The sequence below is a fragment of the Typopeltis vanoorti genome, chromosome 3 (assembly GCF_054136105.1).
Source record: "Typopeltis vanoorti isolate ZY-2024b chromosome 3, IOZ_Tvanoo_1.0, whole genome shotgun sequence".
NCBI classification, from domain to species: Eukaryota; Metazoa; Arthropoda; class Arachnida; order Uropygi; family Thelyphonidae; genus Typopeltis; species Typopeltis vanoorti.
The window spans coordinates 10,086,942-10,104,110 of NC_143551.1; the positions used below are offsets into that span (position 1 = coordinate 10,086,942).

At 37.0% G+C, this 17,169-nt stretch overlaps 1 protein-coding gene across 1 annotated transcript in view; it reads right to left on the reverse strand.

The window, feature by feature from the left end:
- Positions 1-17,169, reverse strand: part of LOC150107904 (TATA element modulatory factor-like) — a 483,854-nt gene that overhangs the window by 387,176 nt on the left and 79,509 nt on the right. The window contains exon 4 of the mRNA XM_090390537.1: positions 10,210-10,277. Within this exon, the coding sequence (XP_090246663.1) occupies positions 10,210-10,277 (68 nt within the window). The remainder of the gene's footprint in view (positions 1-10,209; positions 10,278-17,169) is intronic.

Here is a 17,169-nt window from a genome sequence, read left to right on the forward strand (position 1 = left end):
ACACCCTGTATATATACACGCACATACATGAATTGCTAAAGAAAATTCACTATAGTAACTAACCATTACAACAAACTACTATTTTTATAGTCCTCTGACTCTACTATAGTGAGAGATCTGAAAGAAGAACAGCTCTCTCTCTCTCTCTCTCTGTCTGTCTGTCTGTGTGTGTGTGTGTGTGTGTGTGTGTGTGTGTGTGTGTGTGTGTGTGTGTGTGTGTGTGTGTGTGTGTGTGTGTGTGTGTGTGTGTGTGTGTGTGTGTGTGTGTGTGTGTGTGTGTGTCAAGAAAGGAGAATCATTTATTCTTTTTCCAAAATTAAGTGTATTTTAGAGTAATGGCTGTTTACAAGTGTTACAAAAGAATCTAAAGCATCTTGCTCACAGGGCCAAATGCTAAATACATCATCATCACACTAAAGGTTTGAAAGCAACCATGATAAATGTTTTATTTTCAAAATGCTCCATGTCAAAACTGGCCAAAGGAAGTGAGGGTAGAATATCCATTGTAGTACCATTAATTTGCTTATAGATTTTTCTCACCAAGTACAGTAACCCACACATATATAATAAATTTGAATAAATTCAAAAATATCATGGAGGGTGGCTACTTTTTTAAATCAAGAGTGTCTGTTAGTAGTACATTAGCAAATATGGATGTGTTATTAAACAACCAATAATGTACGAATTCTGAAGGATGCAATTTTTTACTAAAGATCTGAAGATGTACCCTACTGAATATTTCTGCCAAATAAAAGTGGCACCATGATAATCCTTATCACTTTTATTATCGTGGTTTCTTTATGGAGTAATAGAAAGTTTGAGCTTGATGAGTACTACCAGCTTCATCAATAACCAACTATTATGAGTTTATAACCACATGATCTCAAGAAAGTTGTGATCAGTACATAGTACACTGCCGGAGAATTTCAATTTTTTCAAGTGTCTGCTTTTTTACTTTGCTAAATTCTTTTTTTGCTGAAACTTCAGAGGTGCTACTGACCACAGTTTATGATTTAAAACATTTATCAATTCTTCATGTAGAAAATTGACAGTTATGGTTATTTTGGTAAACCTCTATGCAAATATCAACAATTTGCTCACATAAGCACACTAAACTTGCCTGTTGGTAAATACAATGTGTTTTGACTAAGTGGAACTTTTCCTTGCACTTTAGAAATGCAAGAATCATATCAGCATCTCACAATCGTTTTAGTAAGGTTAATGTGTTAAGTTTTTGTGTCAATTTTAATTCCCACTTGTGAAATTTTCACAGAATCTATGTTCCCCATGGAGGATCATCAACCTTTAAGACAGGTTTAGATTTATTCATCTCTTTTTTCATGTATTACAATACCAAAAATAATAAATCATTAATTAATTTACTTTTGGACTGTAAACCAGCATAGCACATGTTATACCACACACAGCAATGAGTACAGGGAAGAATTCAAAAAATTCTATTTGTTTCACATTTTTAATAAAAATAACATCTTTAAAAAATGCAGACTTCATGATTAGTTTTGATATCACATCCTTATTTACTATGTACCACTAAGAGACACTCTTGGTTTAATAAAGTCAAGCTTTCATCCTGATATTTTTGAATAATTTAAATATATAGCATATATGCAGGTTACTTCACTTAAGTGGGACAAGCTGCAGAAGAAGACGATGCAAGTTACTTTACTTAGAAAGGAAAAATCAAACAAAAAAACTACATATGCTGTTATGGTTCCCCCCCCCCCCCACTTTTGGCCAATTTTATATGGAACATTCCAAAAACAAAACACTTCATCTAATGTACGAGGGACGTCCAGAACATAAGTTTCGTTTTTAAATATTTTCACTGCAGTGTTGCAATTGCAATGGTGCGCATGGTTCTGAGTATGCTGATTCATTAGCAAGGCATTGGTGCCATTTTCAGACATTCTCGCAGTGTGTACACTTCTTGGTGTGTGTTTATAATGTCTAAGAAAATTGAATCTGACAGTCGACAGAATAGGGATTCACTATGACGTCACTCTCACTGCAATTTCCAGAAGTTTCACATTCATGTCTTCATGAAATTGTGTCAAAGAGAAAAAACTGAATTATCAGAAATTGTGTGCATGCTGGGTGCCGAAGTTGCTTACAGAACAACACAAAGTGAATCAAATGGGCAGTGCTTTGGAATTTTTGCCACGCTACCATGAGGATGGCAATGCTTTCCTGAGTAGACTTGTCACAGGAGACAAGACTTGGGTGTCATAAACAACCCCTGAATCCAAACAACAGTTCATGGAGTGGAGCCACACCTCATCACCAGTCAAGACGAAATTGAAGACAATGGTTTCCACTCGGAAAATCACGTGCACTGTGTTTTGGGACAGACCAGTGGTGGATCGTTAACTTTGGGGGCCTATCCAATTAACCAAAAGTAACCCAAGTTTGGGTTAGTTGTGGCAACTCATTTGCCATTTTGTCGAAAAACTATTTTTTTTTAGCCTTTTTTAATAGAAAAAATTATAGGCAACAGACATTGAAGAACTTTTTTTATTTTATTTGATGCACTTGGATATACAAACTTTTATTTACCGTTATAATGAAAAAAAGGTTTTGTATACATAACAAACATCAAACATAAATAAAAAATAAAATATATTAGGTATTACTTTTAGTAAAAAACAAAAAACTAAACCAAATTCTCATGTCAAGAATAAAGACTAAGAAAAAAAATAATAAGAATAATACTTATTCTTAAAAATAAAATAAATAAAACATTCCAGGTGTTATATAATGTAAGTTTTTTTAATACATTAAAGAGACATTTAAAGAGTAACTCATCTGCATTTTTGTGCTGCAAATTCTTTTATTTAATCATCACATTGTAATTCTTTGATTAAATCACAGTTTATGGAAAGAATTGATAAATAATTTAATCTTTCATTCGTCATTGTTGTCCTATATTTGTTTTCTATATAGGACATCCTGGAGAAGGATCGCTACGCTTTACAGCTGGTGATTGGCAAGGCCAAAAAAATGTTTAAGATTGTATAGCAATTTGGAAAAACATCGACAAGTTTCTTTTCATAAATTAGCTTGAATATATCACTGCATGAGTCATATGAGTCTGTAAGTAGGATTTTAACTGAATACATTCATTGATTAAATGTTCGTCTATATCATCCGAATAATAATCAATAGCATTACGTGCACTTTCCAAGTCAATATTTTCGATATTAATGTCCTGCAAATCCATTAAAAATTTGAAACTTTTGCTAAATTCCCTGTAGACATGGCCTCTTCTGTTTAAATCCATAATCAACTTATCTAATGCAACGTACAGCATATCCCGTTTAAATTTTTCTGCTTCATTTAGGGGAACTTTCTCTGTAGATTTTTTCAAAAATTTTGAAGTAATAGGTCTCTTTTTTAAATCACTGTATTCTTTTCCCACACTAGTACTTAATTTTTTGGCTGTCTCCTCCTTGTATTCATTTAGTTTCTGATCTGATTGTTCTCGTAAGTTGCTCACGAACAACACTTCTAATGACGTAATCAATTTCTCACCTTCACATATGTCTAAGCCTGGGGTCTGAACTTTTTTTTTTGTTAACTAAATTGAATCTCTCTAAAATTTCTTCCCAAAAAACAGTTAAAATTGCAGTTTCAAGTTTCGCCAAATCATTATATAATTTCTGTGCATCTCTTCTAAAATCAAGTTTCTCATATATATTGTCACTAAACGTTTTTAATATGTTCATGATATCACCATAACTATTTTTTAAAACTCTAACAGCATCATAGTGACAAGACCATCTAGTCTGGCTTAAACCTTTTATCGAAAATTTTAGTTTTGTTTCACGATTTAGAAGCTCCCACCTATGGGTAGATGCAGAAAAGAAAACATATATTTGTTGCACTATTCCAAAAAAGTTCACAATTTGAGTTGCAACTTTAATCGCTTCTCCTCCAACTAGATTTAGGGAATGCGCAGCACACGCACATAATTAGCATATTTAGTTTTGGTTTGAGATGTGCTTGCACCATTGTATCGGCCAGACATATTTGCTGCATTGTCAAAAGACTGTCCTCTACAATTATCCAATGACAGTCCATTTTTTTTCTAGAAATTCTTGCAAGGAATTGAATAAAGATAGGCCAATGTTACTACAAATTTTGATGAAAGATGCACATCTTTCATACACTTTTCCCTCAAAACAATATCGTACTATAATAGCTAGTTGGTCATTGTGGGACAAATCTTGTGTCGAGTCCATCACAATTGAGTAGTATTTTGCATCGTCACTATTTATTTCAGTTATAATTCTTTTTATTACTTGTTTTCCCATAATCTCTATTATTTGTTCATAAACTATTTTTGATAAGTATGAAGTGAAAGGCTTTGGTCGCAGTTCTCATTGTTGGATATGTTTGCACATGAATGGATCGAACTCTGCTAGTAATTCCAGACCCCCATAAAATTACCATTGTGTAGAGAGCCAAATATTTCCTCATGACCTCTGAATGCCAAGCCTCTTACACTTAAATATTTCACAACTGCAATAACATGTTTTAGGACATTGTGGTAATATTCCGTATCTTTTCTTAGTTGCTCCTGCAACTGTGTGTCAATAACAGACTTATTTTCTTTATGTGTTAACCATACTAATAATGATTTCCTAATGATCATTAGACTTTTCGTGACTTTCTAAACATGGTCCTATATGTTTCAAGTCAGAGAATCTGGTTGTGTATTGAGAAGGGATTTCAGAGAAAAGTTTGCACACTAGACAAAAAACACTTCCCATGGTAGAATAGCACAACCAAGACCTTTCCAGTAATTGACCATTTTTAATTTTTTTCGCAAAGAACTTATTTGAAAATCATCTGTTTAGTTCTTTGTCATACCCTGTTGAAACTGGATATATATTTTATGGATCTTTATTTTGGAAATAAGTCATTTCATGTGAGAGACAGTGATTAATAAAATTATCATTTAGCTGGTAGGCCACACACCTACATCAACATATTTAGCAAGCAACTCTGCATTTTTAAAGCCTCTTCTGCCTCTTTACCACTATCTTCTTGCAAAACAGCAACAGAGACTTCAGAGATCTGGTCATCGTCTAGGTCTTGTATATTTTTATCTGATACTGAATGTCCGTCAATGTCAACATTGTTTTTAGAGATTCTCGCTTGTGATTTTAGTCCAAGTAATTCTTCGATATTGTTATATACATTTTGTTGTTTTTTCTGTTTCTCTTTGGTTAAGTTATTCTCTCTTTCGCTTATTACTGCACCTATATTGTTTAGATTTTCATTTTTATTTTCCAATACAAAAAAATTTGAAATTTTGGCACATTTACTTCTTTCTTTTTCTCTATTTTTTCGTTTTTCAGCTCCGCTTTTATATTTTCTACCAGACATTTTTTAGGCATTTATTTAATCTGAAAAGAAATAAAAAAAAAACTAAAAAAAATTAGGTTGTTTAACGTTTAATGTATATTTATTTAGTATTTAGTAAACTTTGCCGATACTTACCAGTGAAGAAACGAAACACCTGAACAGTACACTTCATCGAACAAATGACTATTTAATATTCAAGTATACTGTACTATACATAACCTCAAATGTCAAACAGTGAGAGTAGAAAGTATATATGTGAGAGCTACGCTAAGCTAACAAGCTTTAGATGAGCTGGATGAGCTAGACTTGCACTCCCATTCCGACATTGCTATATTATTTGCATAACTGACAAATGACAAAGTATATTTTGATTTTACTGACTACCAACAGAGGCGATAGAAGACAGAGCCATATTTACTATTTACTGTCATTTAAAACATTGATATTTGATATTTAATTCAAATCCAATAATGTTGCAAATTAACGATTTTAACATTACCTACGTACGAAAAAATTTTATATATTTTTTTTTTCAATTTGTAATTTAAATTGTTTTTATTTTTTTGACCACAAAGGGGGCCCTATGACTGAATGGGGCCCTGGGCTGAAGCCCATGCCTAAGTCTGCCCCCTGGGACAGACAAGGAAGTTTGCTGGTAGACTTCTTGGGTCAAGGCTCCACAATCAACACATGCCAAACCTTTAAGAAACTGCATCGTGCAATCCAGAATAAATGACGTGGAATGCTTACCAGGGCACTGTTTTGATTCATGATAACGCCAACCCACACACACACAGCTGGCTTAACACAACAGTTAAGCCAGCTCACCACCGTCGGCTGGGAACAATTCCATCATCCCCCATATAGTCCTGACCTCGTGCCAAGCGACTTTCACCTGTTCAAACATTTGAAATCTTTCCTTGGTGGCCGACAGTTTCAAGACGACAACAAAGTCAAAGAAGTGGTCAATACATGGTTTGCATCGCAGGCGAAACCAAGAGTTGTATACCTTCTACGACGAAGGTATAAAACTCTTGGTGCCCCATTATGATAAGTGCCTGAACAATGGCGGAAATTATGTAGAAAGATGTCTACTTTAATTTCCGATAAAGTTTTTTTTTTTGTAAGTATATTTTTGTTTCTCTGACAGCCCATTGGAACTTACTTTCTGGACGTCCCTCGTAGATGTTTATGCCATCCCCCCCATGTGCAAGATGCTTTAGATTTCCTTTATAACTCATCTAAATAGTTGACACTCTAAAATATAAATCATGTTAGAGATAGATTCAAATAACTGTCTGCCCTTTCCTGATAACTAGTCATTTGTCTTTCAGATGGTTCATTATCTTTTTTCTATTTATAGAAAGCCAACACACAGAAGTTACCTGCATCAAGAATCACATCAACCACAGAACTCAACTATCATAGCCACATCTTTCTGGCCAATAGCTACAGCTCCTACAAAATGGATAAAATCCTACATGTGCCTACCTCTCCCCCTTCCCAAACACACACACACGACGACATCAACATTATTTTCTATCTCATCTATCCAGTGTGCAGCAAACAATAGTTAAGTACCTAAAGAAAACAGTGTGTTATAACAGTCGTTACAATTCAGAAAGACTACTTTTAGAGACTGCAATGACTATGAAACAATCTTCTAACCTCAAAAGGTATAGTTGCATTAATCTGCCAAAAATTTGGAGGACAGTCATCTTAAAATTAATTCTTTTATACAACATTAGAGAGCACAAAATTGGGACTTTGGTTCATTATAATTTGAACTGTTCTGAAACATCTGAAACAAACAGGCCTATATGCCTGCAGTCTGCATCCCTTGATCCACAGCTCATCAGAGAACACATTTTCACATGTTGTAACATGTGAAACATGGGTCATTCATAAAAACTCCACAGTGTAGGCAACACCTGATTATCCAGAATATCAAGGTAACGAGCTGCCTTCACGGACAACAACCAGTAGTCCCACCCCAAACTAGCCGAATGCACCATTACTCCACCACCAAACTTTACTGTGGGTGTGCAACACACTGTGGTAACAAGCATCACCAGGCTGCCTCCACACCTTGCCATAAGACTAGAAATAGGTGAACATTGATTCATCACACCAGCGTACTGTTCTCTACTGGTCAACTGTTCGGTTCACACCAGTGGCGGCCCTTGAAGCTTTAAGTGGGTTGCTGCCTATACAAAATAATTAAAGAAAAATTCTTTTTTTCCTAATTAGTAACCAATTTATTAATAAATAAATCTACAGATTTATTTATTAATAAATTGGTTACTAATTAGGAAAAAAAGAATTTTTCTTTAATTATTTAAATCTACAGATTTATTTATTAATAAATTGGTTACTAATTAGGAAAAAAATCATTTTTCTTTAATTATTTTCTATAGGCAGCACCCCCACTTAAAGCTTCACGGGCCGCCACTGGTTCACACACTCTTTGCACCAGCCAGACGAGCTGCCTTGTTCATTGTTATGTTCAGCTTGTGTACCACTGCTCTTCTGTGGAAGCCTAGTAAATGGAGTTCTTTTGGTGCAGAATTAGTGCTCACCATGGTGTTACTCATGCTCTGGAACTCAACATGGATGGTCTGTGCAAATTGTAGCCAGTTTTGCATGCCACCCATTTTAACACCTTCCTGTCCATATATGTCATTTTCAGCGGCTGCCCCGAGTGTTTTCCTACATGATGCCAGAATGTCTCCATTTGTTGATCACATTGGCAACCACTGATTTTTGATGCTTCAGTTGAGTGGCAATGGCACGTATGGACATGGCGCCAATGTGACCTCTCTCGAAATCACTGAGTTCACATCATATTGCCATACCACCTGTATTCAACTGCTACGATGAAATACTGCTTCCTACTATCTATACACACGTGTTTTTAAGTTATTAACAAACCAGGAATGTTCCATAGCTTCAAATAACAGGGGTGTCTGGAAAATTATTGGTAGAGAGAGAGAGAGACAGCAAAGATTTGTTCATAGGAGACTTAGCCCATTATCTGACAGATGAGAAAGATGAGGTAGAATATATATATATATATATATATATATATACACAGCAATCCTTCGATTAATGCGCCTAATGCGTTCTTTAAAACAGGTGCATTAATAGAAAATGCACTAATCCAATACAATAACCTATCGGAAAATGTATAATTCGTTCCTCAGATTTCTTCTTTGACCCTTAATTTTTTTTTATAAAAGAATTAGGGTATGTCTCAAAGCCTAGTTAAAGGAAAACCATGAAGCTTAAAGACAATAAAACATATTCAGAATATAAATTTATTATTATTCTGCTTCTTAACAGAGAATTCAGCTAACATAGTTTTGGCAATGATTCTGTTTTCTTTTTTTCATACAATTGACGGTATGGCCCTATTGCCTCTTCTGCAAATTTTACTGTTCTCTCTTCACCAGGGTCAGTCTCTAAGCATTGCTGCTTAAAAACTTTGATTGTTCAAAAACTATTTTCAAATTGTTTCGGTGAAACCTCTTTGGGCTTGTCAGTGATTAAATTTTCTTCATATTCTTCAGGATCTTCCGGCTATGCATCTATATTTAGCAGGTCGGAATCCCTCAACTTCTAAGAATGAGATTTAATTAACTTAGATTCATTTGAAAAGCCTCTAAAATCATTTGTACAATGTGGAAGAATGTGCTTCCAAATGGCTCGCATATTTCTAGCAGTAATTTCATTCGACTTTGCGACTTTATAACCAGGCTGAGATTTCTCAGATTTGGCTAGAAAAGTCTTGGAAGGCATTCGCTTCCAAAAAAATGCCAGTTTCATTGATATTAAATATTTGTTGATCACAATAGTCCCCTTCTTATACAATTTTCTTCAAAATCTCTGGATATCTCCTTATCTGCACTTGCAGCTTCGCCTGTGATTAGAACATTATGTAGGCTATTTCACTTTTTGAAATGCTCAAATCACCCAGCACTGAAGTGGAATTCTTCTTCTTTTCCATCATTGATAGCCCTTTCTTTCCAAGTTACAAAGAGACAATGGTTTTGATTTAATAAGGTCAGTGCATAGTGAGATCCGTTTTTGGTTACAATCTTCGATCCATGTAAAAAGAAGTCTCTTTAATTCAATCATCATGATACTTTGATTTCGAGTGCATGCATGATGAACTTGAAGCAGCCTTACCTTTCTCTTTGTATTCAGCAGTTGATTCACCAATTTTTGTGTTCTTGTCCTATTTTTGCTCTGGACTCACCTTGTTCATTTTTCTTTATTATTTCAAGTATTGCTTCCAATCAGATTACTTTTCTAATCATTTTCACACTTCTATTTATTGCTCACTAATTCTTTTACTCATGATTAAACGTTAGAAAAATAATTTAAAATAAAAAAGTAAGGAAAACAATTGCACGAGATATGCGCAAAATGCTATGTAAAGCAGACGACATAAATTTTGGCGGTAAATTTGGAACATGGTGTAAATGGAAATAGTGTAGTATGCCATTAAAAAATAACTGTAAAATGCTTCAAATCAGTAACTAAATTATTTCATCCTGGTGAGTGATTTTTCAAAATAGTTAGCCATAAAAAAATGTATACATCGAAAATTTTTAAAATCTGTAACATTTATTTTTAAGATGTATATAGGCGCACTAATCAAATTTGGGTGTTGAAAAAAATGACGCACTAATCGAAAATGCACTAATTGGTGGCGCATTAATTGAGGGATTGCTGTATATATGTTTCAAGAATTATTTAAAAGCATTTTAAAAAATAATAATAATAAAAACTATAAAATATGAAGTTAAAAGCACTTACTTTAAATATCTTTTCTAGTTCATCTCTATGAAAATTCTTAAAAGATGACTTGATGCTTGCCTCAGATGCTGAAAGTTGGAATACTGTTTTAGGAATAAATTCTACAGAACAAGTAATACATAAAAACACATAAACAGTATAGAAAGAAAACCCAAATGAAATTTGTAGATGGGAATTCATGTAGCACAGATGGTGGAGCATTTGAGGTAGAGTGACCTCCATGGGCTCCGTAAAGATATCATATAATAATCATCATAATAATATAAAAGAACCTTGACAATTTCTACAATTACACTACATCAAATGATTTAATTTTAACAGATAATTGATGATGAACACATAAATAGTATTGATAATTGTTGTTAAGCATCTTAGTACATTTGTCAATGGCATTTTACAACAGATTATTATTATAGTTATTTCTTTGGAATCAGATGACTTTTTGTGGGAGACATCACTAAACATTATACATGCAATACTTATCACACTTCTCCTTAAAATCATTCACTCTCAGGGCATTCACAACTACTTCTGGGAATTGATTCCACTCATTCACCACTATCTAAGTAAAAAAAATTGTCTGTACACCCTTACTAACCACACTCTTATACAACTTCCAGGAGCATTCTCTATTGGGCAATAGTTTAATGGTAGTGATTTGTTAACCTTCTAGGGAAAGGGTTGAAAAGAGGTCAATTTCCAGGCTAGATACCAATGGAGTAAGAACATAAACAGGTGACATAGGACCTCCTATGTCAGGTCTGGAGTTAGTTCTGGTGCGGAAACTTTTGGGACAATTGGATAAATGCCATCAGTCAGAAGACTTTTTAGCATCTTATTTGAACAATAATCTTCTGATCTCTTTTTGGTGAAAGGACAGCGGAAGCAATGAGTGCTGGGTATCTGGAATGTCTGGAGGGCATTTACCATGATCAGTTATGCATATATTGGAGGCAAAGGGCAAAGTCAAGAGATTGGCTTTTTCTGTGGGTGTGATGCAATAGAGCCATCTGAGTGTGACAAGGGCCGGAATAGTGTCAGGAAAAAATTGAATATCAACTGCTTTGGTGAGAGATCAAAGGGCATGGCTGCCATTTGGACAAAATATGTTTCCTGTTTTTGCTCTTTCAATCTCTGTTTTAGAAGCACTGATAGTTTTCTTGCAGTTGTTTTGGGCTTAAGTATAAGCACTAAAAGGAAGATGGAGTTCTAGATGAAAGCCAGTATTGTGGTATGTTTGATTTTTTTGCTTGTACAGCCTTAGCAGTCCTTTTGGAAAACCAAGGCTAAGTAAGATAGGAGACAGCAGTTCAGAGTAGTATGGGAAAATGAATGTTTCCATGCTAGTAATGATTACTTCGGTGGTACTAAATGTATCACCGAAGTAATCATTACTAGCATGGAAACATTCATTTTCCCATACTACTCTGAACTGCTGTCTCTAACCATGGGAATGAGGCACAGAATTAGCAGACGATTCATCCCACTTGGTATACTGTTATAATGCCAGACTTCTACTGTTTGGGAGTTCCTGTGTGAGCATTGTTCCCTTGTTTGGGAGAAGCTATGTGAGTATTGTTCCATGAGAGATGAGACAAGCACTCAATTGTGGATTGAATTACCTACATTACATTAGCCAGACGCTATCAGCCTGGGGGAAACTTTTGGCCTCAAGCACCACATGTCGCCACTGGGCATGGTCCTCTGCGCCTGTCTGCCACGTTCTAGTCTCCAGCCCGACAGCCTGCAGGGCTTCCTTCTCCTGATCCGCCCATCTCTTTCTCGGTCTCCCTGGCGGCCTCCCTGATCGGGGTCAGGCCTCCCATGCTTGTCTTACAGTCCTTTCAGGGCCCATACGGTACAAGTGCCCCAGCCACTGAAGACGCCGGGTTCGCAGCTCCATCAATACGTCTGCCGAGTTGTATAAAGCGTGTATGGCAGCATTGAATCGCCTCCTCCAGACTCCATCTGCCATGACCCCTCCAGCAAGCGCAAGGCAAAAAGGGGATGCACCTGATAATAGGCCACATTCGCAGCATTTACCCGACTCTGGACATCAGCCTCAACTTTGTTGTCTTCAGTCACGAAAGAAACCAAGTACCTAAATACCTTCACTCTCTCAAACTGTGCAGCTCCCTCTGGATCTTGAGCAGCATGGCGACTCATAAAAAGGTATTTTGTCTACTCGGCATTTATTTTCAGGCCAACTTCTTCTGCAGCTTCTTCAATAACAGTTAACCAATGCCACTGTCTCGTCCCGTTGATGTGCCATAACGTTCAGGTCGTCAGCGTAGCCAAGAATCCTAACTTGCACCCCCATGTCAACTCCACCTGCCATTTGCTGTATTTCTAATTACTTTTTCCAACACTAGATTGAAGAGAATCGGAGAAAGCCCATCACCCTGCTTCACACCAGTCTGTACTTGAAACAGGTCCGAAAGGTCACCTTCTGCTTTCACTCTTGCTCTCGAACCAGCTACGCACACCAGCACCATTTTTCAGAGTTTTCGAGGAATTCCCAGCTCTTCTAACACCTGCCATATTTTTGGGCGTATCATTGAGTCATAGGCTTTAGAAAGTCTATGAAAATATTATGAACTTCCCGATTATATTCCCAGCACTTTTCAAAAACTTGGCGCAGCGTGAAGAGTTAGTCTATTGTGGAACGGTTCCTCCTGAAGCCCATCTGGTAGTCACCAAGGCACTCTTCTGCATATGGTGTGAGGCGCATTAGCATGATGTTAGACAGCACCTTGTAGCCAGTCGACAGCAGTGAGATGCCCCTATAGTTGCCGCATTGAGTCTTATCTCCTTTCTTATATATTGGGGTGATCAGCGACTCCTTCCACTCGTCGGCAGCTGTTCTTCTTGTCAGATCATCAAGATGAGCTGCTCCAGCAGGACGTCCCCACCATTCTTCAGGAGCTCAGCCGGTATGCAGTCCACTCCTGGAGCCTTATTATTTTTCAGCATGCGGACAGCACGAGTAATCTCACTAAATGTCGGCTCTTCAATAAATGGTTCAGCAGTTTGATAAGGAGTATAACCCTCCGATACTGACGTTCCAGCATTGGCATTCAGCAAGTTCGCAAAATATCTACGCCACCGAGCGAGAGCATCTTTTGAGTTTGTTAATAGATTTCCACTCTCATCTCTTATGGTTGCTGCTTGTGTCTGGGCACCTCGCATGGCTTTGATCGTCCGGTATATTTCCTGTCCATTATTTGCCACCCTATTTCTCTCTATACTAGCCACTTTCTCATTAAGATACTTCCGCTTTTCCCTGCGTAGACATGTATTCACCACTCATCTTACCCATATGGCTTTCTTCCTGCTATCTGCTAGGTGGTTCAATAGTGCTTCCCTTCGTTTCGCTACAGCTTCTTCACACTGTCTATTAAACCATGCTTTTCTCCTCCTCTTTCTCTTTCCCACAGTTCTCGAGGCAGCTAACATGACCGTATTTTTAATGATGTCCCACATCCCATCCGGATCATCCTCTTCCTCCTGTAACTCCCCAAAACGATTCTGCAACTCTAACTGGAAAGCCCACTTGCCTTCCGCTGTTTTCAACTTGTCCAGGTCCCATGCTGATCGTATGGTAGGACACGTGGGCTTCTGAACTGCAATTCTATGCCTGAAATCGTAGGTTACCAGACAGTGGTCGCTATCTCCATCTGCTCCTCTGAAACGTCTCACATCCGAGATGGAGCTGTGGTGATGTTGATACACTAGTACATGGTCTATTTGGTTAGCTGTTCTACCATCCGGCGATCTCGAGGTCTGTTTGTGGACATCTTTATGCACAAACATAGTGCTCTTTACAAAGCATCCTGTAGTGGCGGCAAAACTCGCAAGTCGGATCCTGTTATCATTGCACTCATCATGTAGACTCTCACTACCCACGAAAGGGTGCCACACACGCTCTCTCCCCAGCTTCGTGTTGAAATCTCCCACCACTAGTTTGATGTCATAGGATGGTAGATTATTACAAGTACGTTCAAGCACTTCATAGAAACAATCTTTAGCTTCCTCTGAGCTCTTTTCAGTAGGCGCATAACAGTTCACAACAGACACATTTTGAAAACGTCCCTTAACTCTAATAGTACACAGCCGATTGTTCACAGGTTTAAAATTTAAAATATTACACAAAAAGTTATCACTAACTAAAAACGCAGTTCCGAGGACTCTTCGTCCTCTGTCATCACCATAGTATAGCGTGTACCCCTGATTGCGGGTTGAGCCTTGTCCCGGCCAACGTGCTTCTTGTACAGCACAAAGTCCAATTTTATACTGTCGTAAGACATTCATCACATTAAAAAGAGCTCCATCTTTCACCAAACTACATATATTCCAGGTACCAAAATAATTAATAATCATAGTCGCAAAGGCATCCGAAATTCCGAGGCGTCTGTGGTGCTGGTTTCGTAACCAATAGGGTTTTTACAGGAAGGGTGGTTGGCCCCTTGCTAACTCTCCCCTTATATTAGGATTCCTTAACTAAATTGAGCAGCATAGTACTAGCGACAGAAATTCTTAAGCAGTTGCATACAACAAAGTACTATAATAAGCTACTCAAATTAGGCTTAGTTGCTCGCACATTCTCTACCACTACAGCTTCATAAAGTATACTCACTAAAAACCAATAGACAATTTACACAAACCTATGTGCAATGTGCTCAACCTAAACATCATAATTTTAAAAGAAATGCTCCTCAACAAAAATACTGAATTACCTAGGGGATCCAATACTTTTGCAGCATACATGGAAGGGTCACTAGTGAGAAGGCAATCTAGGATATTTGGGAAATGGCTAGGATTATCTGGTATTCTGGTAGGCATGTGAACAATCTGTGTAAGGCCACTAGTGATGGCAAATGTTGCAGCATCTCTGCGTCCTTGGTCTGTGCAAATGGAGAAGGAAAGCCAGATGGTGTTGTGAACATTAAAATCTCCTAGGAGGATGATTTCAATTTCAAGAAAGCAGGACTGGAGAAGATCAATATGTAAGGAGAGGAAGTTAAAAAGTTAAGAGTGGATGGTGACACTGGGAGAGCAATACAGACAACAAATGAATTTGACTGAGTGGAGTAGGGAGATTTTCAACAAAGAATGTTCAAAGTCAGGCAATTCTAAGTTGGGTGCTCAATGGCAAGTTATGTCAGAGAAGATATGCACAGATGCCATGTTGGAGCAAAAGAAGTCAAAGAGTACATAGTTAGGAAAGATGAGATGAGTAGTGCTTGGGAAGGGGGGGGGGGGTGTAAGATTTGGGTTTCTGCAAGGAGGAGTAAATGGAGTTTAGTAGATTGGAGATAGTAATGAACACCATTAAGGTTGCAGTCGAGGCCGTAAATGTTGGCAAAGTGAATATGGAAGGCTCTGTTGGGTATGTATTTGACCACATGGATTGTGCATGTTTCCTATGCAGTGCCTATATACTGGTTTCCATGGTGGCAACAGTATCTCTTGATATCTGTACCAACTTTCCTTGTTTATAATTCTTCTTCTTCAAGTTATCATAGCTGATGTCTTTGTTCTCTCAAAGTGAAACATTGAGAAAATATTATGTTGGGTATAGGATTAAAACAAGATTATAATTTCTTGCCCAGTACAGCATAGTGATGACTAGTACTTGTCCTGAACAGAAATCCAACACCATCATTATTATTTGTACAGCATTTGGAGAAAAGAGCAAAGCGCTTTTCTAAAAATTTCTCAAAATATTTTATATGCCTGAGAGTTATTTATCTTTTAAAACTTCTTCCACTCTTCCTTAGGAAGACCTTCTGTGGGACCACAGACACAAATAAGTTTCACTGTCAAATTTGCCCACTTAACCTTACTTGAAATTGCCTACCAATCAAGAAGTTTATCCTTGTGTTCGCAATTTCATGGTAACACAACTCCTTCCTTTCCCTGATCACTATTGCCTGAATATGAGATCTTATATTTAGTAGATTTAACCAGTTTCAGTCTTTTATATTTCAGTAACACCAATTATGTCTGGTGTACTTCTCAAGAAAACTAGAGAATCGTCTATCAGTTTGCTTTTTTTTTTTTATATTGATGCTTCTTTTTATGTTAATGGTGGTTATCTTGAATTCTGCTGATATTGATTTTTTTTCCATCATTATAATCATTGCTGAAATATACCCTCAAATGATATATAGATATCCTTATTTACAAATTATGTATTATGCAATAAATTAAAGATACCAAGAAATTATATACATGGTTTAATCCTTTATCCAAGTGTAAGCAAACAAAGTTTTGCCTGAAGTATTTTCAGGACTAGGGCAACTCGTATAAGGAAGCTAAGACTTCGCATAATTGCTTCAGTATCCCATAATGCAAAACACATCTCCTTGCAGACATGTATAATGCTATGCATTATGAGAAGGGTCACTACCCAGACCGGTTCGGACCTTTATTGAGGTGAAAAATAAAGGGTTATTCATCATAGGCCTCGGGTAGTTAGTATAAGGGTGCAAGAGAGCCTGATGGTATAAGGAGAAAAAAGACAGATAGATAGCATGAGAGAGAGAGAGAAAGAAAAGGCCTCAGCTCTCTTATATCATCATCATACAGCCAAAGGCTATCAGTTTTCCTTTTTTCATCAATCTCATATAGATGAACAACCAAAAGACCAATTCAAACTAAAGCGCAAAAATGACTGATACCCAGGTGGTTAGCCTCATCTGGGTTAACCGCCTTGAGCTGGCCTTCTCCGTCTGGGATTGCTCTCTCTCTCTCCAGTCATTCCTGCAACTGACTATAAGACTACATTGAATTAAGAGGATGGAACTATTTAAAAAACCTCTCATAGCAAGAATAGACAGAATTTTATCTCCCCCTGGTGAATATTGCATAATGTGAGTGGTCTACAACATATAGTGATAAATTTGATATCTCCTAGAATGCTTCTTTCTAAATACAAAAAACGTCTGACTGAAAAAT